The sequence below is a fragment of the Centropristis striata genome, chromosome 1, assembly GCF_030273125.1.
Source record: "Centropristis striata isolate RG_2023a ecotype Rhode Island chromosome 1, C.striata_1.0, whole genome shotgun sequence".
Lineage (NCBI taxonomy): Eukaryota > Metazoa > Chordata > Actinopteri > Perciformes > Serranidae > Centropristis > Centropristis striata.
The window spans coordinates 11607755-11635082 of record NC_081517.1 but is presented as its reverse complement, the minus strand read 5'-3'; the positions used below and the strand labels follow the sequence as shown (position 1 = coordinate 11635082).

Genomic DNA, 27328 nt, shown 5'->3' with positions numbered 1-27328 from the left:
GCGAAATCTGTGTCCCCCCCAAACATTCAAAACGTTCAGCTGAGGCACGAAAATGCCCCAAAAATAAACTATAAAAAAAAATCCCACCAAGAAGCCGTGAACTGGCGAAGCTGTCAAACCTTCAACTCCAAACAAATCTCATAAATAAAAAAACAAACATCTTCAGGCTCTTCAGGATGATTAAGTTAATAAATCAAATATTCAGAATGATTCATTAAAAAGATATTTACACAAACATTCTACACGGACGATTCTTCATATGGACCCCAAGAAAACAAATAAATATTTTTTAGATTGGTCGAACAGAAGGGACGGTCCCGCTCGTCCACATCTGCCTGCCGCGGCTCGGAGATCCAGCGAACCGCATCGACGCTCACGACTAAACGTAAACATCCGTCGAGATATTCTGCTGAAGGGGATCAGACCCAGGAAGGAGAAAAAATACACTTTATTCTCATGCAGTTGAGAAAAAAGTAGAAATACAATTTTGAGAATAAAGTCGAACAGCAAGAATAAAGTAGAGATATGATTTCCCGAATAAAGTGGAAATTTTGAGAATAAAGCTGAAATACGATTTCACGAAAAAAGTTGAAATGTCGAGAAAAAGTCTTTTTTCGTGAAATCGTAGAATTCAAATGTTGAGAATAAAGTTGAAATTTTTTGTAAAAAGTCGAAATGTTGAGAATAAGGTTGAAATATGATTTCACCAAAAAAAATCGGAATGTCGATAAAAAAGTAGATATCTGATTTTGAGAATAAAGTTGGAATGTCGATAAAAAAAAGTATTTTCTCAGGAAATCGTAGAAAATAGTTGAAATGTCGAGAATAAACTACTAAATTTTGAGTAAAAAGTTGAAATATTTAGAAAATCGTCAAAATGTTGAGAATAAAGTCTAAATGTGGAGAATAAGGTGCAACAGAACTAAAATCACACAAACATAAATTAGATATTCATGGTAGAAACAGCTACAACTATTGTTTTATAATAATCTGCTTTTATGTCATTTATGTGAGTTTTTTAGACATTTATTAGACGTATTGAGGAGAATCAGGTTGGAGCTCCCAGTCGACTACCAACTCAAGAAGTGACTTTATTCTCAAAGTGCATGATCATTTTTTCCCTCCTCATTGTGTTTTTCGGGGCCTGTGCGTCCCGGTGGTCACACGATGAGCTCAGCGCTCTGCTGCGTCCTGTTGTCCTGTTTGTGAGTCCAGTGTGCGTGTTTGCTCGCTGTGTGGCGGCGCTCCTCCCAGTCCACCTGCGAGTACGCCGGCGGATGTGTCCGGGGGAACCTCGCTTTCTGCAGCCTCTTGTCCATCTCGCTGCCCTCTGATTGTCTCCCAGCGTCAGACTTCCTGATCTTGGCGTTGATGGCGTTCTTGTCCTCACAGAGGCGGTGGTGGTGGTGGTGTTGGTGGAGCAGGTGGTGCTGGTGGCTCGGCAGGTTTCTCTCAATGGGGTTCTTGATGTGGTTGAGCTGCTCGCGGGCGGCGCTGACGTTGCTGTGGAGGGCGTTGTTGTCCTCGGCCGCCGCTGACAGAGCCGCCGCCGCCGCCGCCGCCTGCGTGCTGACTCCCGTGTGGGCGCTCTGCTTCCGCCGCCGCCTCCTCACACACCACAGCAACACGGAGGTGATCAGCAACGCCCCGACGACCACGACCGCGGAGACCAGCAGGGGCCCCAGGTTGGCTGCTGCACGGACGGAGACAAAGGTCAGTGAACAGCTCAGACACCAACAGGAACACAGGTGTTAATGTGAAGGAAGAGGCCGACTCTGGGACGTGAAAGGGTCAGAGTTTATTTTAACTTTTGGTTCATTAAAAAATATTGTTCAGCGTTCGGTCGGACTGAAAGACTCCAATGAGTCGCTGCTCACTTTCTATGCTAAAAGACAAAGATATACCAAAAAACATATACAAAATGTAAAAAAAAGATAAAACAAGAGCAACAAACATCACAAAATTGCCAAAAATAAGACAAAAAATACAAAAAAAAGATACAAAATTCCAAAAAAGACAAAAAAAATGACCCAAAAATGTCATAAATGAGCAAGAAAAGTCATAAAATGCGCAGCAGTAACATAAATGTAGTTTCAGTGTTAACAGTTTATTTTTAGCTGCTCCAGTCAGATCTGCTCTCTGCTGGTTTCAACTAACAAACATGGAGACAGACGTAACGCTGAACTAGACGCTTCAAATGTCCACAAACCGACGGGGTCACCATGGCTACGTTCAGACTGCAGCCTGAAGTGACCCAAATCCGATTTTTTCGCCCCTATGCAACCTGCATCTGATCTTTTAATGACAGTCTGAACGACACAGATCCGATTTTATGATCAGCACTGTGTTTTTATGACTATTTATGACTTTATAAATGTAAAGGAAGAGTCTGATGTCAGTTTGATCTTTGTCTTCAGTGTCGTCTCTCTAAACTAAACCCTTCAGAAATATCTGTAGCATCACACAGAGCAGGACAGCGTAGATGTGGTGAGTATTTGTGTAGTGTCTGAGCGTCTCACCATCGGCGCTGTGGTTCCGCCGTCTCTGGACCCGGACATCAGTGACGGCGCGGAGGATGGAGCTGTTGGCGATCCGCTTGCTGACCAGGTCCAGGATCTTGTCGGTGATGGTCAGGCCTGTCCTCTGGTCCTCCGTCCTCTGGAACATCACACAGAGACATATAAGTCATAAAAAGATGATTTCTTCTGGCTCTTATCTCCAGATTCTTCCTCTGCTCCAGTTTCTACCTCCAGACTTTTGGTAAATGATACTGCTTGCTTGTTAATGACCTTTTATGACTTTTTGATGTCTTTTAATGCAATACTATACCCTGAACTGTTACTTCGTATGACTTTCTATTACTTTTTGTAACATGCTATATTTCAACGTTTTATGACTTTGTGACAATAACGTGTAATGTGACAATACACTGGCTTTTTATGACTTTTTGTTACTCTTTTTTGACATAAGACACCTTTTACTAAGACTTTTTGTTGCTTTTTAACAACCATTCATGTCTTTTTGTGACACACAAAAATATGACCTTTTATGAGATACTATACAATGCTTTTAATGACATTTTAATACTTTTTGAGGACTTTTAATGCAATACTATACTCTGACCTCTTGTTACTTTTTATCACATACGATGCCTTTTAAAATTACTTTAGGTGACTTTTTATGCGATACTATGCCGTGGCTTTTTTGTGACTTTTTGTGGCATGCTATACTGTAACTTTTTTAATGACTTTTAATGCGATACTCTGACCTTTTGTTACTTTTTATCATATATGATGCCTTTTAAAATTACATTTTGTTGCTTTTTGTGACAGGCTATACTTTGACGTTGTGACAAATGACTTCGTGACAAACAATAATGACTTTTTGTTGCTTTTTAATGACGTTTTATGGCTTTTTACAACTTTTTGACGTAATGCAATACTGGACTCTCTGTACTCTGACCTTTTTTTTTTATTTTTTACTTTTTATGACTTTTTGTGACATGTTATACTACGACGTTTTATGACTTTGTGACAAACAATACTACGTTTTTTTAAATGACTTTTTGTTACTCTTTGATGACATAATACGCCTTATAATGTGACTTTTTATAAGGTTACTATAAAATGCTTTTTTGTTGCTTTTTAATGACCTTTTATGACTTTTTACAACTTTTTGATGACTTAATGCAATACTATACTCTGACCTTTTGTTATACATAAACATACATACTCATTTTCTCCTTTTAAAATGACTTTTTGGTACTTTTTGTGACAGGCTACTTTACGACGTGTTATGACTTTGTGATTACCATATTCTGGCTTTTTGAGTTTTTATGACATGCTATAATCACTTTTATTATTGTTTTAACAACATCCCATGACATTTTTAATAACAAACTGTACTACTATAATAATACTACTGACTCATTTCAGAGCAGACGTGACTTACGAAGGCTACTTGAATCTCGTTGTTGGCGACGGGCGACAGCTCGCAGGTGATGGAGGTGATGGAGCGGTTCTGGACGGCGTACAAGCTCCTGAGCTCGCGGCACACCTGCTCCACCGTGATGCCCTGCAACAGCAGACGCACATCAGCAACTACAGAAGCCTGCTGTGGTCAAACACTAAATGATCAGACGGTGGACTGACCGGTGCCATCACGTCCTTGTTGAAGGTGAAGGTGATGTTGGTGCAGCTGCTCTCTGAGTGACAGCTGGCTGTGGGCGGGACTCGGTGGGCGGGGCTCCAGCACTCCCCCTGGCCGAGACACGGCTTCACAAAGCAGCGCTCGTCCTGCACGGCCACGCAGGCGAAACCCAGTGGACAGACGGCGCCAGGCCGAGAGAGGACGCTGCAGGGCTTCGGTCCACACCACAGCTGAGCCACGACAAGAGTCCATGTTTTACATTTAGAAACAGAATAAACACACACACACACACAAATATTTATATCACAAAATGAAATAAAAAAATTATGTTGTGTGACAACCTGCAGTTGATTTAAAATGCTTTTAAATCCAAGACTTTTTTAATTTCAGTGTCAATAGTTTTGCTCCTGATTCTGTTATTTCTATTATATTGTCGTGGAAAAGATGAACATTATATAAAAGTATATATAATAGAATCATGTTGCAGTTGTCAAACTAAACCTGTGAATTAAAATAAACTTTTTTTTTTTTAATCATAAATAAAATAAATAAATGTCTAAGAATAAATCTTCTAACTAATGCAACACTGTGGGAATTTTTTTTAACAACAATTAATTTAATGTACAACTGAGAACTAAAATCTTTATTTCTGAAAGGAAATAAATCAAAATTTTGTTTTCCTCCAATTTCCAATAAAAATCTGAGTTGTTTCTTTTCCTCCTTGCGCATCATTTGTAGAAAGTAAATGAGGAGCAAGTGGAGTTCTGAGAGCTTTAATCTTTCCTGCAGGACAGGACCAGGACCAAACAGTCACCATAGATGTGTCCTACCTGTGTGCAGGTGACCCTCCCGCTGTGGCAGCTGCAGCTGTTGCAGTCTTCATCCCACTGACTTCCATCCAGAGCCACGAGACCCCCGACCACACAGGGCCGCCCCGACCCTGCAAAGAAAAACCAGCAGATCGTCAGACTCAACTGTGACCCACATGGACACTCTTTGTTTTGACTCATGAGTTGGTGACTGAAATCAGAATTTAGTTGTTTTTTTCTCATTTTCATTATGTGAATCTGTGTTTGATTCAGTTACTGGCAGGTTTAAAGAAAATATAAACTGTCACAATATGATGTTTCTTTATACTGTATAAATTCTCAAAAACACTAACTTTTCTTTTTCATTAATAGTTGTCATGCAAAGATTTGTAGCAGAGTCAGGGCTGTGACAAATAAATAAATAAAGATGCAGGTGTGTGGGTCGTGACAGGTGTGTGACAGGTGTGTGATGCTGTGACAGGTGTGTGACAGGTGTGTGACAGGTGTGTGATGCTGTGACAGGTGTGTGATGCTGTGACAGGTGTGTGACAGGTGTGTGGGTCGTGACAGGTGTGTGACAGGTGTGTGATGCTGTGATAGGTGTGTGGGTCGTGACAGGTGTGTGACAGGTGTGTGATGCTGTGACAGGTGTGTGAAAGGTGTGTGACGGTGTGTGACAGGTCTGTGATGCTGTGACAGGTGTGTGATGCTGTGAGATGCTGTGACAGGTGTGTGATGCTGTGAGATGCTGTGACAGGTGTGTGATGCTGTGACAGGTGTGTGATGGGTGTGTGGGTCGTGACAGGTGTGTGACAGGTGTGTGACAGGTGTGTGACAGGTGTGTGGGTCGTGACAGGTGTGTGACAGGTGTGTACCAGGTGTGTGACGGTGTGTGACAGGTGTGTGACGGTGTGTGACAGGTGTGTGACGGTGTGTGACAGGTGTGTGACAGGTGTGTGACGGTGTGTGACAGGTGTGTGACAGGTGTGTGACGGTGTGTGACAGGTGTGTGACAGGTGTGTGACAGGTGTGTGACGGGTGTGTGGGTTGTGACAGGTGTGTGATGCTATGACAGGTGTGTGACAGGTGTGTGATGCTGTGACATGTGTGTGATGCTGTGACAGGTGTGTGACAAGTGTGTGATGCTGTGACAGGTGTGTAGGGGCATGACCTTGCTGGCAGCGAGGGCCGGTTCGTCCTGGCGGGCAGACGCAGCGGTAGCCGTTGATTTGGTCGAGGCAGGTGGAGCCTGAGGAGCAGGGGGACGACTGGCACTCGTCGATGTCTGACGGAGAGGATGGCTGTTAGTCATCACATTTAATATTAACCAACGCAGAAAGGTCGAGAGGTCAGAGGTCAGAGGTCAACACTCACTGATCCTGCAGTCGGGACCGGCGAACCCCGGAGCACATTCACAGCGAAACCAGTTGTCTCCGTCCACACACGTCCCACTGTTGTAGCTGCAGGAGGACACACAGGCTTAGTATAGAACTGTGTTTGTGACAGGGCTTTTATTCTGAAAAAACATTTCTTGTCCGAGTCGGCGGAAAATAATGTTAGAAAATAATACATTAAATTCATGACACAACATCATAAACACGACACCTGATCAGTGACTCACTGGGACTTTAGTTTGTATCTGCAGGTGTGTGTGTGTGTGTGTGTGCGTGTGGAGCTCACCAGGGATGAGGGCTGCAGTTATTAGTGTCTGCAAAATAAAGACAGACGTGTTAGACTCAGCAGCAGCGAACAGAGCTGACAGGTCGACAGGATATCACTGGAATATCTGCATTTAGTTTCAATATTATTTTAAGTAAATTTAAAAGGCATGTTCTTTTTAAAAAAAAAATCAGATTTAACACTATATTTTTGTACACATTTTAAATGTCCCATATAGTGATTCTGACAGAAATATTATCTTAGAGGTCTTTTAATTAATAATTCAATTTTTCTATTTTAGTGGTAATTTATCTAATAATTGAATTTATTTATTTTAGGGGACTTCAATTAAATAATAAAATATATTTATTTATAAACATCTGTATTTTAAGCTTCGTTTTAGTCACTTTTTCTAATGGAAACATTCCTTACAGATGATAAGTTCAAATATCAACGTTAATGCCTGTTTTTACAGCTGCTCTTTGTGATGAGTGGTGCAGAGTGCAGTGACTCACTGTGGCTGCAGGTGGCGCCCTCCCAGCCCTCCTTACAGACGCAGCTGAATGAGGCTCCGCCCACCACGCAGGTCGCCCCGTTCTCACAGGGACTCGGCTCACAGCTGCTGTTCCTCGCTGGAGAAACACAATATTATAATGATTTTGTTACATTTGTGTGACATATATAGTGATAAATTACCTTGTTTGTGTCGGATTTGTGTTTGTGTACGACATGTCCCAATCAAATTATGAAACATCTATTTTAACCCTCTGAACCCCAATGAGCCGTTTCAGGGCCTTTTTTTACTATTTCTACATTCTCCTCTCTGTGCCCTCGTGTTTCACTGCAATATATAAAATCTCTATAAATCTAAAAAGTCCTGCAGCTCTATGGAATCAGTATTATCAGAACAACTCAAACATGTCTTAGTGCAGAATAACACAGTTAGAATGACAGAAATCTGAAAAAAAGGTGAATTTCTCTGAATTTTTTTTATATATATATTTTTTTTTATAAAAATGTGAATAAAACAGAATTTCTATATAAACACTTTTCCAAGTGATAACAAGTGTCAGAAAATAACTAAAAAAGTTACAAAATAACCAAAAAAGAAAGAAAGAAAAATATGTAATAGGACAAAAAACAGGTTCAAATTTCAACGATAATGCCCGTTTTTGTTTCTTTTACGATAAACGTTGGATTATTGTTTGTTTTTTTCCCCAGAGGGTTAAACATGAAATTAAATAAACAACTCAGAGCCATTTAGTGGAAAAAGCAACGGACTCATTTTTTTCAAAATTCTGGTCGCATAAAGTTGTATTAGTGATAATAATCATTATTAATGAAATAATGTTATGACTTGGCACTGACCGACGCTGCAGGTGGCGCCCTCCCAGCCGGCGGCGCACTGACACCTGAAGGCGTCGCCATCGTCGTGACACGTTCCTCCGTTGTTGCAGGTCGCCACATCGCACTGACTCTCGCCTACAGATACAAACAGTTCACTGCTCAGTCGTCAAAGCATTAATAAATCAATAATCGTCAGTTATCTGCTGGTCATCATGTGACTCACGGGAGCCGCAGGTCTTCCCCTTCCAGCCGTCGCTGCACTCGCACAGGAAGTCACCGACCAGATCCAGACACACGCCGCCATTCTGACACGGCGCCGAGCTGCAGTCATCAACGTCTGAGAGAGAAAAAATAAAGATGAGACGCTGAGGAGGACGCAGGAGGAGGACGAGGAGGAGGATCAGAAAGAAGACGAGGAGGAGGAGGAGCAGGAGGAAGAGGACGACAGAGGAGGAGGGGGACAAGGAGGAGGAGGGGGAGCAAGGAGGAGGAGGAGCAAGACAAGGAGGAGGAGGATGAGGAGGAGGAGCAGAAAGAAGACGAGGAGGAAGAGGAGGAGCAGGAGGAAGAAGACGACAGAGGAGGAGGAGGACAAGGAGGAGGAGGGGGAGCAGGGAGGAGGAGGAGGAAGAGGAGGAGGAGCAAGACAAGGAGGAGGAGGAGAGAGGACGAGGAGGACAGAGGACAAGGAGGAGGAGGAGGAGAGAGGACAAGGAGGAGGAGGAGAGAGGAGGAGAGAGGAGGAGGAGCAGGAGGGGGAAGAGGAGGAGGACAAGGACGAGGAGAAAGAGGAGGAGCAGAAGGACAAGGAGGGGGAAGAGGAGGAGGATGAGGAGAAAGAGGAGGAGGAGCAGGACAAGGAGGAGGAGGACGAAGAGGAGAGAGGAGGAGGAGGAGGAAGAGGAGGAGGACAAGGACGAGAAGAAAGAGGAGGAGCAGAAGGACAAGGAGGGGGAAGAGGAGGAGGATGAGGAGAAAGAGGAGGAGGAGCAGGACAAGGAGAGGAGGAGGAGAGAGGAGGAAGAGGAGGAGGACAAGGAGGGGGAAGATGAGGAGGACAAGGACGAGAAGAAAGAGGAGGAGCAGAAGGACAAGGAGGGGGAAGAGGAGGAGGACGAGGAGAAAGAGGAGGAGGAGGAGGAGCAGGAGGAGGTCTCACTGTGCTGGCAGACGTGTCCGTCCCAGCCGGAGGAGCAGAGACATTGGTAGTGACGGACTTTATCGATGCAGGTTCCTCCGTGCAGACAGGGGGCGCTCTCACAGTCGTTTATATCTGAACACAGAGAGAACAAGAATCATGAGAATTATTTCTATTTATTTATTTTAGAAGTTTTTATTTTATTATTCCACAATTATTTATTTAAATTATTTTTATTTCATAAAAACATTTATTTATTTTTGGGGACTTTTATTTCATAATAAACTTAATTTTATTGACATTTTTTTCATATTGAAATGAAGGAGGCGTTATGACCCTCCAAAAATTATTTCTATGTTTATTGCTCCATTTGCTTCAGGATTTATTTTTATAGACATATTTATGTTTTATTGCATGTTAACTTCCAGCTCATCCAAGACGATTTTTTAATGCTTAATGTGCCAAAAACCTGAATGAATAAAAGCAAAATGACCTCAACAATCTTTTGAAAAAAAAAAAAAAAAAAATTCACAACCTTAAAAACCCTTTGAAAATAAATAAATAAAGATGATGATGATGACTGGTACTGACTCTGGTGGCAGTACGTCCCAGTGAAGCCGTCCTCGCACTCGCAGCTGAACGCTCCGCCCGCCCGGCTGCGGCAGTGCCCGTGGGCGCCGCACACGCTGGACGACATCAAACGCACCCCGCTTGGTGTGCTGTTGGACGCCACCGCCACGGTGCAGCTGTCAATCACTGGGGGAGGAGACAGAGACACATGATGCTGAGTTCAACCTCTGAACCCGGAAACATATGTTTATAAAAAGTAAAAGAAATCGACTGAAATCCACCGAAGAAAGAAACTGTAAGAACAGACATTATTGTTAGAGTTTGAACTTTCCCACAGTCCCTGAAGGGATCATCATTAGGAAAAAGTGACCAAATCTTGTGTTAAATGTTGATATTTGTGTCAGAATCTCTTTATTCTCCATGTGTCATTTAAAATAAAGCATTTGCACTAACCAGATCCTGTTAAAAACATTAAATTCTGCTCCTCAGAGACACTGTGAAGACATGATTGATTCTGCTGAGACCAACGGTCACGTGACAAATATTCACTGAAAATCTGTTTACACAGAGCAGAGAGGAGAGGACAGGAGAGGTTGTTTACACAGAGCAGAGAGGAGAGGACAGGAGAGGCTGTTTACACAGAGCAGAGGGGAGAGAACAGGAGAGGCTGTTTACACAGAGCAGAGAGGAGAGGACAGGAGAGGCTGTTTACACAGAGCAGAGGGGAGAGAACAGGAGAGGCTGTTTACACAGAGCAGAGAGGAGAGGACAGGAGAGGCTGGAAACATGACAATACTTTAATATGTACAATATGTGGAAAAAATGTGTATAGTCATATTACATAAGTTTTGGTCTTTTTGTGTTTCTGAAAAATATTTTTTTCATCTTTTTTGATTTTTTTCTGTGTGTGGGGGGGGTTGGTCTTTCTTATTTGGTAATTTTTTATATTTTAACATCTTTTTTGGTAATTTTGTGTCTTTTTTAACACATTCGTGACACTTGTGGGTACTTGGAAAATTGTTTATATGCAAATTATTTTATTTACATTTAAAAAAAGAATCTGGGCAGAATCTCTCTGCAGCTCAGCCGTTCACACCTACTATTATTATTCATTTATGTTCCACATGTGGACTGAAGAACTCGCAAATAATTGGAATTAATGAATACAGTAATGACACGATTGTTTCCTAATGTTATCTTAATAACCTGTGTGAATGCTCACATATTAAACATATTATACTTCAGTGAAAGTCGTCAGAATGTGACAGATTATATTATTGCTTGTTATTCACTGAATGTGTGTCTGGGACTGGTGTGAGCGTGAACCTTTGCACGGTGTGCTGCGGCAGTGGTCCTTCAGCCGCGAGCAGTTCCTTCCCTCAAAGTCTTCGGGACATTCACAGACGTAGTCGGCCGCCAGGTTGAAGCACTGACCGCCATTCAGACACGGAGCGTGAGCGCAGTAATCCATGTCCAGCTGAGGAGCAGAGACAAACATCAGGAAACATCTCATACAGGAATATCACTGACGTTTCAGGTGTTTTTTTTAACTCTTTTTACATCCTCCTCTCGGTGTCCTCGTGTTTCACAGCAACATATAAAATCTCTATAAATCTATACGTCCTGCAGCTCTGTGGAATCAGCACAATCAGAACAACTCAAACATGTCTTTGTGCAGAACAAGATGTCACAAAAATATGTCACGAAATGAACAAAAAGAGACACGAAATTACCCAAAAAGGACGTAAACTGACCAAAAAGACACAAAATTACCACACAAAAAAAAGATATATACCACCAAAACAAGTTTCCTTTATGTATGGAACCATGACTTCCATGAAACTTGGCATCTGGACGACCTCTGAACCCCAACGAGACGTTTCAGGGTGCTTTTTGCTCTTTTTACATTCTCTTTCTCTATAGATCTCTAAGTCCTGCAGCACAATCAGAACAACTCAAACATGTCTTTGTGCAGAATAACACAGTTAGAATGACAGAAATCTGAAAAAAAGTTGAACTTATTGGGCTGTGTCTCACCTGGCAGCGTGCTCCGGAGAAGCCCGGCGGGCAGAGGCAGTGGAAGCCGGCGACCTCGTCGTGGCAGCGGCCGCCGTTGAGGCACGGCCCGCTGGCGCAGTCGTCCATGTCCCGCTCACAGTGTTCACCGGAGAAACCGGCAGCACACACACACTGATACCCGTCCAGCAGGTCCTGAAGGACACACACATATATAAAAATATATATCTATATATTTCTTTAAAAGCTGATGTGACGGTCTGAAGCAGGAGGCAGCAACCTCTTCTATCAAAAGCACCAGAAAAGAAAAGAAAAATCCATCTGAAAAACTGAAATTATCATCTGGTTTTTACATTTCTGACGGTCCATGAATGCATCGTGTGTGATAGACGCTACTGTCAGGAGAAATAACCAAATCTGAGCTTAAAATAGTGAAAAGTGAACAGTTCATGAAATGCACTTTATTATTCTTCATGTCTGATTTAAATGAATCCGTCTCGCCTCAAACTGATGCAAAAAATAAAAACACAAAAAGTCACAAAAATGTACGTTTATCATAGCCAGACACTGAAAAAACAGAAATTATAGTGAGATTTCATCTAAATCAGCAGACAGGGACTCAGACACACTGAAAATCTATTTACACAGAGCTGAGAGGAGAGGACAGGAGAGCACAGGAGAGCCTGGAAACTTGGAAATAAAAAAAAAATCCATCTTTAAGCCACAAACTTTGTCTTCAGCAGAGAGGTAAACAGTGTGTGTGTGTGTCTCACCCATAGGCGTAATTTACGGGCCACCATAACCCACCCAATATAATACCATAATTATTGATAATGAATGTTAAGTTTTATAAACACAACAATGTCGTAGATTTTCTCAATTTAGCAGTAAAAAATAGTGACGTTTATGTGCGCCCCCTCCCGCTCTGAGATTTGGTTTCGCCCACCTCAGACCTGTGCGCGTCCCGCCTCCAGTGTCTCACCGTGTATGTAAGAAGCATCCATGGTGATATGAAGACAGCTATAAATCCTAATAAATAATGTATAAATGTATTTTATACAGTCTATGGTATAAACAGCCATTTGTGCATTTAACACAAGCTGAGAGCAGTAAATGTGTTTAGTGCAGGAAACATAAAATGTCAATAAATGTCACTAGCTCATGTAAATGGATGGGCTGTGCAGGTGATTTTACTTAGGCAAAGAATAGGAAAGTTACAACAGTTAGCAAGTTCAGAAAATGAACGGCAATTAAAAATGACACAGTAGGATAACAAAGATTCTATAATAAGGTATCTCCCGACTGTGACAAATGTTATGTGAGGTGTTTGCTCTCATAGTGCATGAGATTGATGCATTTTACTTATAAATGTACAAAATTTTCTCCCGGGGGAGATTATATACACTTAATGATACATTTATGCCCCCAGATCCTCCTAGGTGGTTGGGTAACCCCCCCCCAGACTCTCTCTATATATATATACTCCCCCATCTTCAACTCAAAGTTACGCCCTTGGTCTCACCTTACATTCGGCTCCGTTCTGACACTGCCCTCGACAGCCGTTGATATCTGCAGAGTTAATAGATCAGAAAAAGAAACAGATCAGCTGTTTGCTTCAACACAAAGTAAAAAAAATCTATTTATTAAAAAAGTATATACTATATAGATATTTATTTATTTAAATAAAATCAGTGCTGGTTCTAATTATTGATATCTCACACTATTAAGAAGGAAATCGAAAATCATTTCAGAAAATAATTATTTTATATTTAGTTTTTTCAAATAAAAAGATAAACGACAGTAGCATTATGTAAACAAACTGGCATTTAAATGGTTAAAATAAAAAAAAATGAATGAATAATAAGGACTGAAGTTGGTTTGAAGAAAAATAATATTATTTTAAGACATTTTGTCCTCTGAGGACATCAGAGCGAGTTTTTAAAAAGGGACTCATGAGGATTAAAAAAATTACAAAACAAAAAAGCTGAGGACGTTTTGATGATTTCAGACGTTAAGGTGACGAGCTCATCAGGGTTTCAAAATAAAAGCCTTTTGTCTGTGCAGCGTCTCACTCACTGCGGTCACAGTTGGGACCTGTCCAGCCGGGGTCGCACTCGCAGAAATAGCCTCCGATCAGGTTCCTGCAGGCAGAGGCGTGCAGGCAGGGGCTGTCGGCGCACTCGTTAGCGTCTGGAGGCAGAGACATGAAGCAAAACTTCACTTAAACCAGTAAACCAGCAGCTAAGGGAGCCTAATGTTAGCAGCGTTAGCCTTCAGCATGTGGCACTATCCTGGAAAAGTCACGTTGAAAACTCTGAAACCGACAGTTTTCTTGAAAAAAGAAAAGGAATTAATCTATTTATCACAGCCAGAAACAGCAAAACTAAAAATGATCTGTTAACCAGATATGAGATTTAAATAGTGATGATTCATGAATATGCTTTTTTTTCTCTACCTGTCTTATTTACAGTAATCAGTCTTTTATTTAGAAAAAAAAACAACTATAAAATGTGTGTGTTCATCACAGCCAGAAACTGTAAAAACTGAAAATATTGCCAGGTTTTTATATTTATGAAGGTCCCTAAATGAATCGTGTGAGACAAATGCTTAAATAATGATATAAAAATTACCAGATTACCAATTGCATCAATATCAGCTGTCAGCACAAACATACTGAAAATCTGTTTACACAGAGCAGAGAGGAGAGGACAGGATAGCCCGGAAACATGACAATACTTTAATGTGTAAAGAAATGTTGTTTATATAGATTATATTTTCATGCACATTCAAGAAATTAACTTTTATCAGTTTCTGTCATTCGAACTGTGTTATTCTGCACTAAGACTAAGATTTATAGAGATTTTATATGTTGCAGTGAAACACAAGGGCACAAAAACGTGGAAGACTCGTCAAATTTTTTAAAAATTTCAATCAAAAATGTTTAATTTCACATTATTTTGGACCATTTCATTGTGCAAACATTTGGTAGAAGTTTAAAAATTAAATAAATTAAATTAACTAATAAATACATCTATTTACTTGTTTGAAATCGATCTATTTAAATCTAATAAATGTGGAAAAATGGGGCATAGATAGTTTCCATTTTATTCCAATTATTATAAAACACTAAAAAATTATCAAAGACATTAAACCTGAATCTCATCGATTTTAACTGTTATTCTGCACGAAGACATGTTGGAGTTGTTCTGATTGTGCTGATTCCACAGATCTACGGGACTTATAGATTATAGAGATTTCATATAAGTGATACAACTGACCGATGAGGCAGGTCTTCCCGGTCCATTGAGGAGGACAGATGCACTTGAAGGCGTTCTCCAGGTCCTGACAGGTCCCGCCGTGGCTGCAGGGGTTCCCCAGACACTCGTCCACATCTGAGACACACAGACAGACATGAAGATGCAGGTTCACAGAGGACCTGACACAGGACGGAGCTGTCAGGAGGTCTTACCGATGGAGCAGGAGGGTCCGGTCCACCCGGCGGCACAGAGACACTCGAATCCCAGAACCCCGGTCTCCACGCAGCTGCCTCGGTTCAGACATGGGCTGGACAGACAGGCGCGCTCCGCTGGGACACATAGAGACAGACAGGAGGTCAGCTCAGGGCACCTTAGACTGTCTAAATCCTTGTTACAGAGCGGCAGGACGTCCCGGCTCCTCACCTCTCTCACAGTGGAGCCCCGAGAAGCCGTCGGGACAGGAGCAGTGGTATTTGTCTGGTCCCGTGTTGCTGCAGGTTCCTCCGTTCAGGCAGGGCAGCAGAGTCGCACACATGTTCAGATCTGCAGCACAAACTTTGTTTTTAATGTGCACCGTAAAATAAATGCAGTTATTCTACAGAAATTATTCTACAGAATTTTTCTTTTTCTTTTTCTACATTAGGTGCATAAAAAAAGTAAATTACTTTCATTACAAATATTAACAGTAAAATAAAAGTTATTATTCTACAGATATATAATTTTTAATTAAAATATTTACTGTATATTATGTGTATTTTTAAAGAAATTATCTGTAAACAGCTTTTAACTGTTGCTTGATGGTCAGTATTTCGCAATTTTTTTTACAGTGAAAAACGTTTATTAAATTACTTTTATTACAATTATTAACCATAAAATAAAAGTTGAAATCTGTAAATTATTATAATGGGACATTATAGATTTTTTCTATAGTACAATTAAATGCCTTTAATGTGAAATTACTGTGAATTCTATGTAAAAAAGAAAAAAAAAAAGAAAAAAAAGATACACATCATATTACTGAATGTAAAATTAAGGCAGCTTTAGTTGGGGTTCTTTTTACAGAAAATCTTAAAATCAAATGTAAAAAAAATGTTAAAAGAAATTGTAAAAAAAAAAAAAAATGCCAGACTATTTACAGTTTTTTCACTTTTTTACAGTGCAGATAATCAGCAGCAGACACCCAGCTGAAGACGGACAGAGTGTGTGTGTGTGTGTGTGTGTGTGTGTGTACCTTTGTCACATAGCTGTCCTCCATAGTTGGTGTCACAGAGACACTGCCACGGCTCCACACAGCTGCCGTGAACACACCCGGGGTGAGGGATGCACTGATCACAGTAATCCCCCTGCCAGCCATACAGACACCTGACACACACACACACACACAGTTACAATAAGAGAACTAAAAATGTGGTTTCTTTGATTTATTTATTTTGAGACTGAATGGTCCTGTATCAGTCTCCCTCTCATTTAGTCTGATTGCAAAAAAAATGTGTGTATGTGTGTGTGTGTGTGTGTGTGTGTGTGTGTGTGTGTGTGTGTGTGTGTGTTTGTGTGTGTGTGTGTGTGTGTGTTCTCACTTGCACTCTCCAGGAGCTTTGCAGGAGCCGTGTTCATTGCTGCAGCCCGGCCTGCAGATTGCTGCACAGACACAATCAACAAGAAAACATGAATGATGACGAGAAAATAATGTTCTCTGGTGTATCTTCACTCAGAGAACCAAGTTACAACGTAACCGTACGATCTGATTTCTGTCTGCACCTTCACACGACACGACAGCAGTATTTTATCTGGAATAATTTATCGAAGACATTATAACACCCTGAAACTGTTTCCTGTGATTAAAGGATGCGTGGAGGAGAAGAGTGTCTGCAAACATGAATAAGACGTTCTGTTCTCTTCTCAAATATATCTGGAGTTGTAAAAATAAAACCCCATATCTATGTTATTTAGATCCATATTTATAACATGATTTCAAGAAAATATCATTTATGAACAGCAAATTAACATGTTTCTTTTAACTGATGTAAAACTAAATGTCATTGCATCAAACTGAATATTATTTGACAAAAACTGATTTTTAGTCTTTAGTGTCTGTCCTCCTTTTGGTGTCACATCATGTTTCATTCATGCATTTTATATATATTTTATTGAATAAAACAGCCTCAAACTGTTTGTTGGGGTTCATAGGGTTTAAAGTTTTCCTTTGGACGAACAAATGTCCGTCTGTATGCAGATGATGCTGTTGTTTACTGTGAAGAAATGATGGTTCAAAATTAGATTTGACTTTAATGGAAACAAAGCAGCTGTTTGCTGTGATTGAAGAGTTATATCTCAAATATAATATATCAAATATATCTGTTCGTAAAATAAAACCCCAAATTTACGTTTGAGACTTCACATGATTTCAGGAAATATAATTTATAAACAGCCGCAAATTAACATGGCTTAAATGTTATGTCTTCTTCTGTGGTGTGACAGCAGCTCACCGGTGTTGCAGTCCGGCCCGGCCCAGCCCTCCAGGCACGTCTTGTTGCCGTTGTGATCACACTCGTAGTGTCCGAAGAAGTCGTCACGCGGCCGGCAGAACTTGTTGCAGCCGATGCCGTAGTAGTGCTCGTCGCAGCCGAGGCGGACCTGGAAGGCGAGCTGAGCCACGGCGCCGTCGTGCTGCAGGCTCTGCCACCGCCGGCTCGGGGTAATCATCCCAGAGTGGACCACCTTCTCGATCAGCGCCGCGCTGCCTGTACACACAGCAGGTCAGATCAGCTGATGGATGTGTTTAAATAAAAACAAACAAACAAACAGAGAAACAACCCTCTGAACCCCAACATCCTGCCATGTTGTGTTTAAGAAAAAGAACCATATAAAATACACGCCATCATAGAAAGAAACTGCATAAACAGAAGTTATGGTCAGAGGTTGAACTTTCCAAAGTTCGGTTACAAATTTGTGTTGTAAAAAATGGCTTAAACTTTTGTTAAATGCTGATATTTGTGTCAGAATCTCTTTATTCTACATGTGTCATTTAAAATAAAGCATCTGCACTAACCAGATCCTGTTAAAAACATTAAATAGACACTGTGAAGACATGATTGATTCTGCTGAGACCAACGGTCGGTCAGAGCAGAGAGGAGAGGTCAGGAGAGGCTGGAAACATGACAGTACTTCAATATGTGGAGAAAACTGGTTTTGGTCATTTTAAGTCCTTTTTTTGGTATTTTTATGTTCTTTTTTGTTTTTTTTTAACAATTGTGACACTTGTGGGCACTTTGAAAAAGTGTTTATATATAAATTCTGTTTTATTCACATTTGAAAAAAAATGTATCACAGAAATTCAACTGTTTTCTAATTTCTGTCATTCTAACTGTGGTATTCTGTGCAAAGACATGTTTGAGTTGTTCTGATTGTGCTGATTCCATAGAGCTGCAATGTAAAAAAAAGTAAAAGTAAAATACACACTGAAACAGTTTGTTTGGGGTTCAGAGGGTTAAATAAAATAGTAATAATACTATGCCTCATAATAATAATCATATGAGGCATTTTTATATCATAATGACAATATGTATCTTCATATCCAGTTAGTCTCTGCGTCCTCAGCAGCTGGATGGACATAACCAGGACTCTGGTCCGTCTGTGAGGACGCCGGCTGCTAGAATATTCCACACAGTTTGGAGGTGCTGAAGGTGCTCTGTGGTATTTGGCTGGCGGGGGGAAAGTGTGGTCGGCAGAGGTGACATCGTCTGTTCGACTGCCGAGCAGCTGGATGGAAGCAGCTGCAGGCCGAGCCGCTGGCAGGTAACACCAGCGGCCTGGGAGCAAACTGTGACACTTCACATCACGACGGGGAATAAAAAAAGAAAACAGGTGCTAAAAATGGCACAGAGGTAGCAGAGCTGAAAAAGAGTTAACCTCAAAAAAGCCTGGATCTGTTCCGTCCAGAATATTTGAGCAAATATTCAAAGCTGGCACTTTATCGATGAATACCAGCAGCTGCAGCTCACCACACGGACTGAGGACAGAGCTGCTCACCTCAGCTTATTTACATCTTAATATCCTGATTTAAACCTGATCACAGACAGCAGAGGATCCACTGAAGGAAGTTTAACTGCAGATTCATTCAGCATATTGTAGAAGAAAATGCAGCCAATCAAATAGTTTCTTTCTACATTCTCCTCTCTGTGTCCTTGTGTTTCACTGCAACATATAAAATCTATCTATAAGTCCTGCAGCTCTGTGGAATCAGCATAATCAGAACAACTCAAACATGTCTTTGTGCGGAATAAAAATGGTTAGAATGACAGAAATGAGAAAAAAAAGAGTTGAATTTCTCTGATAAATTATTTTTCAAAATGTGATAAAACAGAATTCATGTTTCAACACTTTTCCAAGTGTCCTGAATGTTGTAAAACCAGTTTTCTCTACATATTGTAAACATTGATGTACAGTCATGTTTTCGAGCGGCTGCGGCTCGGTTGGTAGAGCGGTCGTCCACTGATCGGATAGTTGGTTCTTTGATCCCAGACCATGGCAGCCTACATGTCGAAGTATCCTTGAGCAAGATACTGAACCCCAAATTGCTCCCGATGCTGCGTTCATCGGTGTGTGAATGAATTCCCAATGGTGGCAGGTGGCACCAGTGTGCCCTGGTAGCCTCGGCCACCAGTATGAATGTTTGTTGAATGGGTAAATGAGCGCAGTCTGTAGTGTAAAGCGCTTTGGATAAAAATGCTATATAAGTGCAGTCCATTTGCCATTAACCATTTATTCCAGCCTCTGTCCTCTCCTCTCTGCTCTGTGTAAACAGCCTCTCCTGTATGGAGTAAATTAGCTGTCATAAAGATGCGTGCATGATTCTGGCCATTCTTATTGGTAATTTAAACATTTGTTTGTCAATTAAATAGTTGCACATAAAATTCTGCTTTCATATACGCGAGTCTGATAAATTGTTTGGGTTAGGATTGTTTTTATGCGAGTATGAATCTAAAAGCTGTGAGTGCAATGTCTTGTAAACACAACTCTTAATTTCTACGACTATGAAGTCTTCACTGTGAACATGAATTCAAGTTTGTGGGTATGAGTAGAAAATTGTTGAATTGACGTCACGTAGGTCTAAGGGATAGAAATCGAACCACGATTTCTCCAAACGTGCATGCGCCAAAGCCAAGGATGACTGACAGCAGTGGAGCGGGTGGAGCTGCCAGCTCAGGTGAAGCATCACAGGTAATGTCAGTGTATATCCAGTATTTATCTTATAAAACTGTACTTTTTAAAATAATATACAGTTCATGGAGTTACAGACTTACTGCTTTAGCTTGCGAGCTAACGACATGCTGGCGACGCTAAGTTAGTGCTAGTATTACTAGCATTAGAAGTTAGCTTGTACTAGTTAATTAGCAATGACCTGCTAATATGAAATATGAAATGGTTAATAGTTGATCAAGATATGACTTTTGTCATGCACACATCTTTATGACAGCTATCTTACTCTATACTTCTGTCCTCTCCTTACACAGAGCCAAGAGGAGAGGACAGGAGAGGACATTAAGTCCTTTTTGTGGCAATTTTACGTCATTTTTTGTCATTTGTGTTGTTTTTTTGACAATACTTCAATATGTGGAGTGAACAGTTTTTACTACATTCAGGACAGTAATCAGAGAAATTAAACTTTTTTCTGATTGCTGTCATTCTAACTGTGTTATTCTGCACAAAGACATGTATGAGTTGTTCTGATTGTGCTGATTCCATAGGGCTAAAGGACTTAAAGATTTATAGTGATTTTATATATTGCAGTGAAACACGAGGACACAGAGAGGAGGATGGAAAAAGAGCAAAAAACGCCGTGAAACATCTCGTTGGGGTTCAGAGGATGAACTGCATCTTAACAGGCCCCCAATTCGCTGCCTGCTCTGAGGTCAGCCGACTTCACACCAGGCCTATAATGGTTCCCTGAGGGACGCCAAATACAGCATGCAGCCAACACTCCGTCTTGCTGATAAACACGCTTAGAGTGCAGCTCTCAGTTTTGTGAATGGGAGAGTAAACATGCATCACTACTACAGGCAGCGCTCCAGATCTCTGATCCACTTACCTTTTTTTTTACATTAAGATTAAAATAAACAACAATCAGAACAAATAAAGTAAACTCTCAGGCCGTTAACAGGGACATAAATATTAAATATGATAATGTTTAATATTATAAATAATAATGAAGAGACTCACCTCCGGAGGACGAGTCGTTGTTGAAGTCCAAAGCTTCCACGATCAGCGTGTACGACCGCTGCACACAGAGACATTAACCATTATTATGTTATTAGAACAGATGATTTGATTGACAGGTGGCTGTCATCAGGATAGAAGCAGAACAATGTGTATCCACGGCAACGCGGACATCTAAACATAACTTTGAGCCTTTCACCCTGTTTTCACTTCATCACAGTTTATTTCAACTTTTGGTTAATTTAAAAATGTTGTTCAGCGTTCGGTCGGACTGAAAGACTCCAAGGAGTCGCTGCTCACTTTCTCCACTAGGAGACAAAGAAATACCAAAAAACAGAAAAAAGGTCATAAAAGAGCAACTAAAAACATAAATTCAGCAGGTAACGTACATTTAGTATCAGCATAAACAGTTTATTTTTAGATCGTCCTCCTCCTGCAGACCTTGTATCAGATCAGCTGTTTCTTCTGGTGAATTAGCGAGGAGTTAAATTAAAGCCAATCTGCAGTTTTCACTAATTTAACTACAATTACACTAATTGCCCAACATGCAACTCTGCAACTGTTTAATGAGTTCAGTTGACAGGATCGACAGTGTGTGTGTGTGTGTGTGTGTGTGTGTGTGTGCGTTTGTGTGTGTCTGTGTGTCTTTTATTTTCTTGGTTTTTAAACCTAGGAAAATGTTATTATTGATTTATTTGTACCCGTGTTGTTGTGATTTTCCGTGTGAAGCACTTTGAGTGCAGGAGTTGAACTGGAATATCAACTGACGATTTATTTTTCCTCTCAGCTGATTTTTTCTAACTGGAGTTTGTTCAGAGAGAATAAAGTCTCTCCTCCGTGTCTCCGGAGTTTATTTAACGCTCACTGAAGAGCAGCGACTCCTGCATCACTGCAGGCTGAAACACTGTGGGTGGCTCCATGAGGAGAGGAGGGGGAGGAGGAGGAGGCGAAAGAAAGAGAGAGAGGAGGACCGACAGACGACCACGACGCCGCTGACTGTAGCAACCAGCGCCGTTCATCCCCCGCCACGCCCCGGGGTCAGGGGACCTGGACCAGGACCAGGACCTGGACCTGGATCTGGATCTGACCGCCCCCGCTCACTCCCACAGGGAAAATAAACACTGATGATAATTATGACTTTAAAAGTCAGCTCTATGACTCAGAAACTTTATTACAACTCACAGACTCAAATAAAAAGCTATTAAATATTATAATTCAGACTTTATATGATTCTGTGAACACAAATGTTCAGTAACGAGCTGCGACAATGTTCGACCAGGGACCAAAATGTTATAAAATACACTGATTAAAAGTGAAAAACTACAGCTACATTACATTAAAAAGATTAGTCTTTAGTTTCCTTTTTAAAATACTGAGGGACACTAAAGGAACATTGAAAAGAAAAGATATAAATCAGAATTAAAAAAGTATTTTTGTGTGTTTCTAATATCAAAGAGTGTCTTAATTAATCTAATATTAATTCTTGTTTAGATAGGCCGGCTGTGGCTCAGTTGGTAGAGAGGTCGTCTTCTGATCGAAAGTTGGTGGTTCGATCCCTGACCATGGCAGCCTACATGTCGAAGTATCCTTGAGCAAGATACTGAACCCCAAATTGTTCCCGATGCTGCGTTCATCAGTGTGTGAATGAATTCCCAATGGTGGCAGGTGGCACCAGTGTGCCCTGGTAGCCTCGGCCACCAGTATGAATGTGTGTGTGAACGAGCGTAGCGTGTAGTGTAAAGCGCTTTGGATAAAAGCGCTATATAAGTGCACCCCATTTAATTCTTATTTAGATAAAGCTGCAGCTCCTTGGACTCACTGAACATCTGACAACATTGGAGCAGAACTCGTTCAGCAGCTGAACGTCTGTTTGCAGCAGAGACGGAGACAGACAGAGACCGACACGGAGACTGCAGGACTGTGACTCACCGGCCAGGCGAAGCTGAAGGGCAACAGAATTCGGGCTCCATCGCTCTTCAGAGAAAAGCTGTTCCCGCCGAGGACAGGTGTGGAGGCGGCGCCGAAGCTGCAGGGCCCGGCCGAGGAGACCTTCAGCTGGTACTCCTTCAGACACACCCGGAAGAACGTGTCGCACTCGTCCGCCGCACACCGCCGACCCGCCACGGTGTCCCGGGGCCCGTCACAGCAGGCGCCGGTCTGCAGCCGCCCGTTTACATTCTGCACGGACAGAATCTGAAGCTCGAAGTGTCCTGAAGCTGAAGAGACCTGCAGAGAGGGTCCACAGGTGAGACACAGCAGGACCAACCCAGGACCAGGTCCAGGTGAGTTCGGTTAGCAGCTCATTGGCTGACGGATAACACGACTTCAGACGACATTCAACACACGACGCCAATCCTTCCACATGTGTTAATGGCCAAAAAAACACACAAAAAGACAAAAATGACAGAAAGTTACCAAAATTCCACAAAAGACATAAAATGACAAAAAAAAAAAATCCTCAAAAATTACCAAAAGACACAAAAATACCATAAAAAGACACAAAAACACAACAATAAAGACAGTTACCAAAAAAAATACATAAAATGACCAAAAAAGACACTGTAATACTGTATTATTCTGTAAAATAAAAGACACAAAATTACAAAAATAGTAAAATGACCAAAAATATACACAAAATGACCAAAAAGTTAAAGAAAATGACCAAAAAGACTATCAAAAAAGACGCAAAATTAATTACTTAAAAAAAAAAGTCCCAAAAATTAACAAAAAGTCCCAAAATTAACAAAGATACAAAAAAGACGTGAAACGACCAAAAAAGACAAAATAGGACACAAAAAAAGGTCAACTGTCCCAGCAGAGCAGTGTTGGTTTCCCATGTGACACCAAAGTGCAGCATGTGATTCAAACATCTCTTAACTTCCTGTTTCATGTTTTCACTGAACTATGTCACTTCCAGTAGTCACGTCGTTCTCCTTACTACTTCACTTCCAGCATTTACATCATTTATTTCCTCTTTAAACTGTCTTTTAGAGCCTAACCAGGAACTGTTTGGCCCTAACCTTAGAGAAGTGCTGATGGAGCACAAATTTAACCAAACCAAAGCTTTTTGTTCCAGCAGTGAACCTTACCATTTCCTGAGACTCTCATAGGAGTCTATGGGAGCTGTGGTAGAGACACTGGGGGTCAGAGTAGGCAGGAGGGAGTTTGTGAAAGTGACAAGTCGTGATATTTCTAGTAGATTAAGGGAGCAGGTTACAGTGTTTCACTGCTGCAGGTCTCAGCTTGGTGAGTTTTCTCATTGTTTCTACATTAATGGGACTTTTCTCTGAGTGAGTGAGATCTGCAGCCAGCAGCTGCTGTCTGATCTGCTGAGGCGCTCTGTGTGTCCACCAAAAGTCCCCTTTTTGTCCAAATGTGACCAAAATCAAGTGTAGTTTACATCCTGATGGAGCAGGAGTCCCATTAAACAGACTGATTAATGCACACAGCTCTGAATATGAACTAATGAGGCTTTAAATCCACAAATTAAAGTCTAACTTTAGAGTCAAAGCCCTGAATCACGGAGCAGAGCAGCCAGAGGAGCTGGTTTTACCACTAAGGGTCATTTTATCAGACACATTTAATCTTTATGAGATGTACAAAAAAGAATTTGAAAGAGTTTGAGGTCAATTTAAATGTCTGACAACATTATGGAAAGATCAAAAGCTATTAAATATTATAATTAGGACTTTATGTTCACTCTTTAAATGTTCAAGAACAGAATGACACAGACCCAATAAATAAATAAATAAATAAAACAATAAAACCTTTTCCAAGGCCAAAAAACAAAATGAAATCACCAAAAAAGACCTAAAATTACCAAAAAAGACCTAACATTACCAAAAAAGAAACAAAAAGTTACCAAAAAAGTTTCAAAATTATCAAAAAAGATAAAAAATTACAAAAAAGACCTAAAATTACCAAAAGATGCAAAATTACAAAAAAGACCTAAATTATCAAAAAAGACCTAAAATACCATAAAAGAAACAAAAAGTTACCAAAAAAGTTATAAAATTACCAAAAACAGATACAAAATTACAAAAAAAAGACCTAAAATTACCAAAAGACACTAAATTACAAAAAAAAGACCTAAATGATCAAAAAAGACCTAAAATACCAAAAAATATCTAAAATTACCAAAAAAGAAACAAAAAGTTACCAAAAAAGTTACAAAATTACCAAAAACAGATAAAAAATTACCAAAAAAGACCTAAATGATCAAAAAAGACCTAAATTATCAAAAAGACCTAGAATACCAAAAATATCTTAAATTACCAAAAAAGAAACAAAAAGTTATAAAATTACCAAAAAAGATAGAGCTAAAAGTAGCCTAACCAAAAAAGATACAGAATTACAAAAAAAGTACGTAAAATGACAAAAACAAACAGACATGAAATTACACAGAAAAAAAAGAGGTAAAACAGCAGCAGGTAGAAAAGAAAAAAAAGAAAAAGTCAACATACAACCAATATTTATAACATATATAAACAGCAGAAGAAAAGAAGGACTCATCTGAAGCTGAATGTTGAGGAGTAAAAGTATAAAGTTAAAGTGAAGCAGCTCCAGTAGTAAATGTACTAGTTACATTCCTCCACTGACATTATAAGAAAGGGTCAGAAGTTGAAAACTAGAATGTTTGTGTGAAGTCCGGTCAGCTCTCTGAAGCCGTCAGAAGGATAAATGAAGTTGATTTCATGCAGAGCAGCATATAAACATTGTGTCGGTGCTAACAGAACCGCAGGAGAACCAGCGGGTCTGGCTACCTGGATGCGGGCGCAGAGCAGCAGGCTGACGGCGGCGGGCAGCAGGAGGAGAGTCATGCCGGCGGCGGGCTGCTGCCAGGCGGCTGGGGGGCTCAATCCGGGTGTCCGCCCCTCCGACTGGGACATGCACAGTTGAGCAAAACCAGCAAAAACCTCCACACAGTCCGGACAGAGAGCCTTTTGTCTGCTATTGTCCCTCTGGGAGTCTCCGACGGACCGTCTGCAGCTGGAGCGCTGTGATCCGGGACCCGGAGGAGGCTGGGTAATATTCACCGGGGGCGGGACCGAGCCAGGAAAACAGCCACGCCCCTGTTGAATATTAATGAGCTGCGGTTTGTTTACAGTGAGTTCACATGGAGGTGCAGGAGTGCCTTCGCACATGGAGGCCAAAACCCCCAAAACTGACATGAGAGGAGTTTAACGCCTCAACGATAATTATAGAAACAGAAGAAGAAGAAAGTGGAGATTAACCCTCTGAACCCCAACACACATTCTCCTCTCACTGCAACATATAAAATCTCTAAAATCTAAAGTCCTGCAGCTCTGTCGAATCAGCACAATCAGAACAACTCAAACATGTCTCAGTGCAGAATAACACAGATAGAATGAGAGAAATTGAAGTGAATTAAATGGAATTTATGTATAAACAGTTTTCCAAGTGCCCACAATTGTCACAAAGTTACAAAAAACAACACCAATTACAAAAAAGGACAGAAAATGACCAAAAAAGACATAACATGACCAAAAAAAAGACATTAATAACCACGAAAAGGACTTAAAATGACCAAGGACATTTTTCTCCACAAATTGTCCATTGACATGTTTCCAGCCTCTCCTGTCCTCTCCTCTCTGCTCTGTGTAAACAACCTCTCCTGCAGGAGAAGCAGGAGGAGGAGGAGGAGGAGGAAGAAGAGGAGGAGGAGCAGGAGGAGGAGGTGATGTTTCTTCATGAGATGAGTGACAGAACAAAGCCTCCTCCTCTTTATTCTGCTATTAGAGCAGCTGGGCTCTGATCCCTGGAGGAGCCCCATGAATACATTATTGGACTGTTGTCACTGAAAGAGAGACAAAACACTCCTCCCCCTCCCCCCCTCCTCCTCCCCCCCTCCTCCTCTGCTGCTGCTGGATCAGGCGGACCCCCAGAACCACACAGATCTAATCTGGTCTCAGGTCTGAGCTCTAGACGTTCTGATGAATAAAGATCTTTCTGTGGACGCTCAGGTCTCTGAACGTTTCATCTGGTTCCGTTTGCTTCCACACCACAGACTATATATGAATAAAGGTCATCGTCATGGTGATGTCCCCCGTTGGTTTGTGGACATTTGAAGCGTTACGGCATTTTGTCTTCTGTTGCTCCTTTATTTTATTTATTTATTTATTGGGGGGGGGGGGGGGGGGGGGGGT

General features: G+C 41.0%; 1 protein-coding gene across 1 annotated transcript; it reads right to left on the bottom strand.

The window, feature by feature from the left end:
* Positions 1-1160: 1160 nt before the first annotated feature.
* Positions 1161-26628, bottom strand: LOC131970506 (protein jagged-1a-like). Its single transcript, XM_059331922.1, has 26 exons — positions 25925-26628; positions 23091-23387; positions 21165-21222; positions 17432-17686; positions 16523-16583; positions 16177-16307; positions 15369-15488; positions 15158-15274; positions 14967-15080; positions 13765-13878; positions 13211-13257; positions 11710-11883; positions 10999-11149; positions 9694-9858; positions 9124-9237; positions 8188-8301; positions 7986-8099; positions 7133-7249; positions 6639-6666; positions 6333-6418; positions 6130-6243; positions 4980-5089; positions 4152-4379; positions 3952-4074; positions 2520-2658; positions 1161-1693 (listed from the first exon to the last, which is right to left on the bottom strand). Exons 1-26 carry the CDS (start codon positions 26330-26332, stop codon positions 1161-1163), a joined length of 4032 nt encoding a protein of 1343 aa, XP_059187905.1. The 5' UTR covers positions 26333-26628.
* Between the last annotated feature and the right edge of the window lie 700 nt (positions 26629-27328).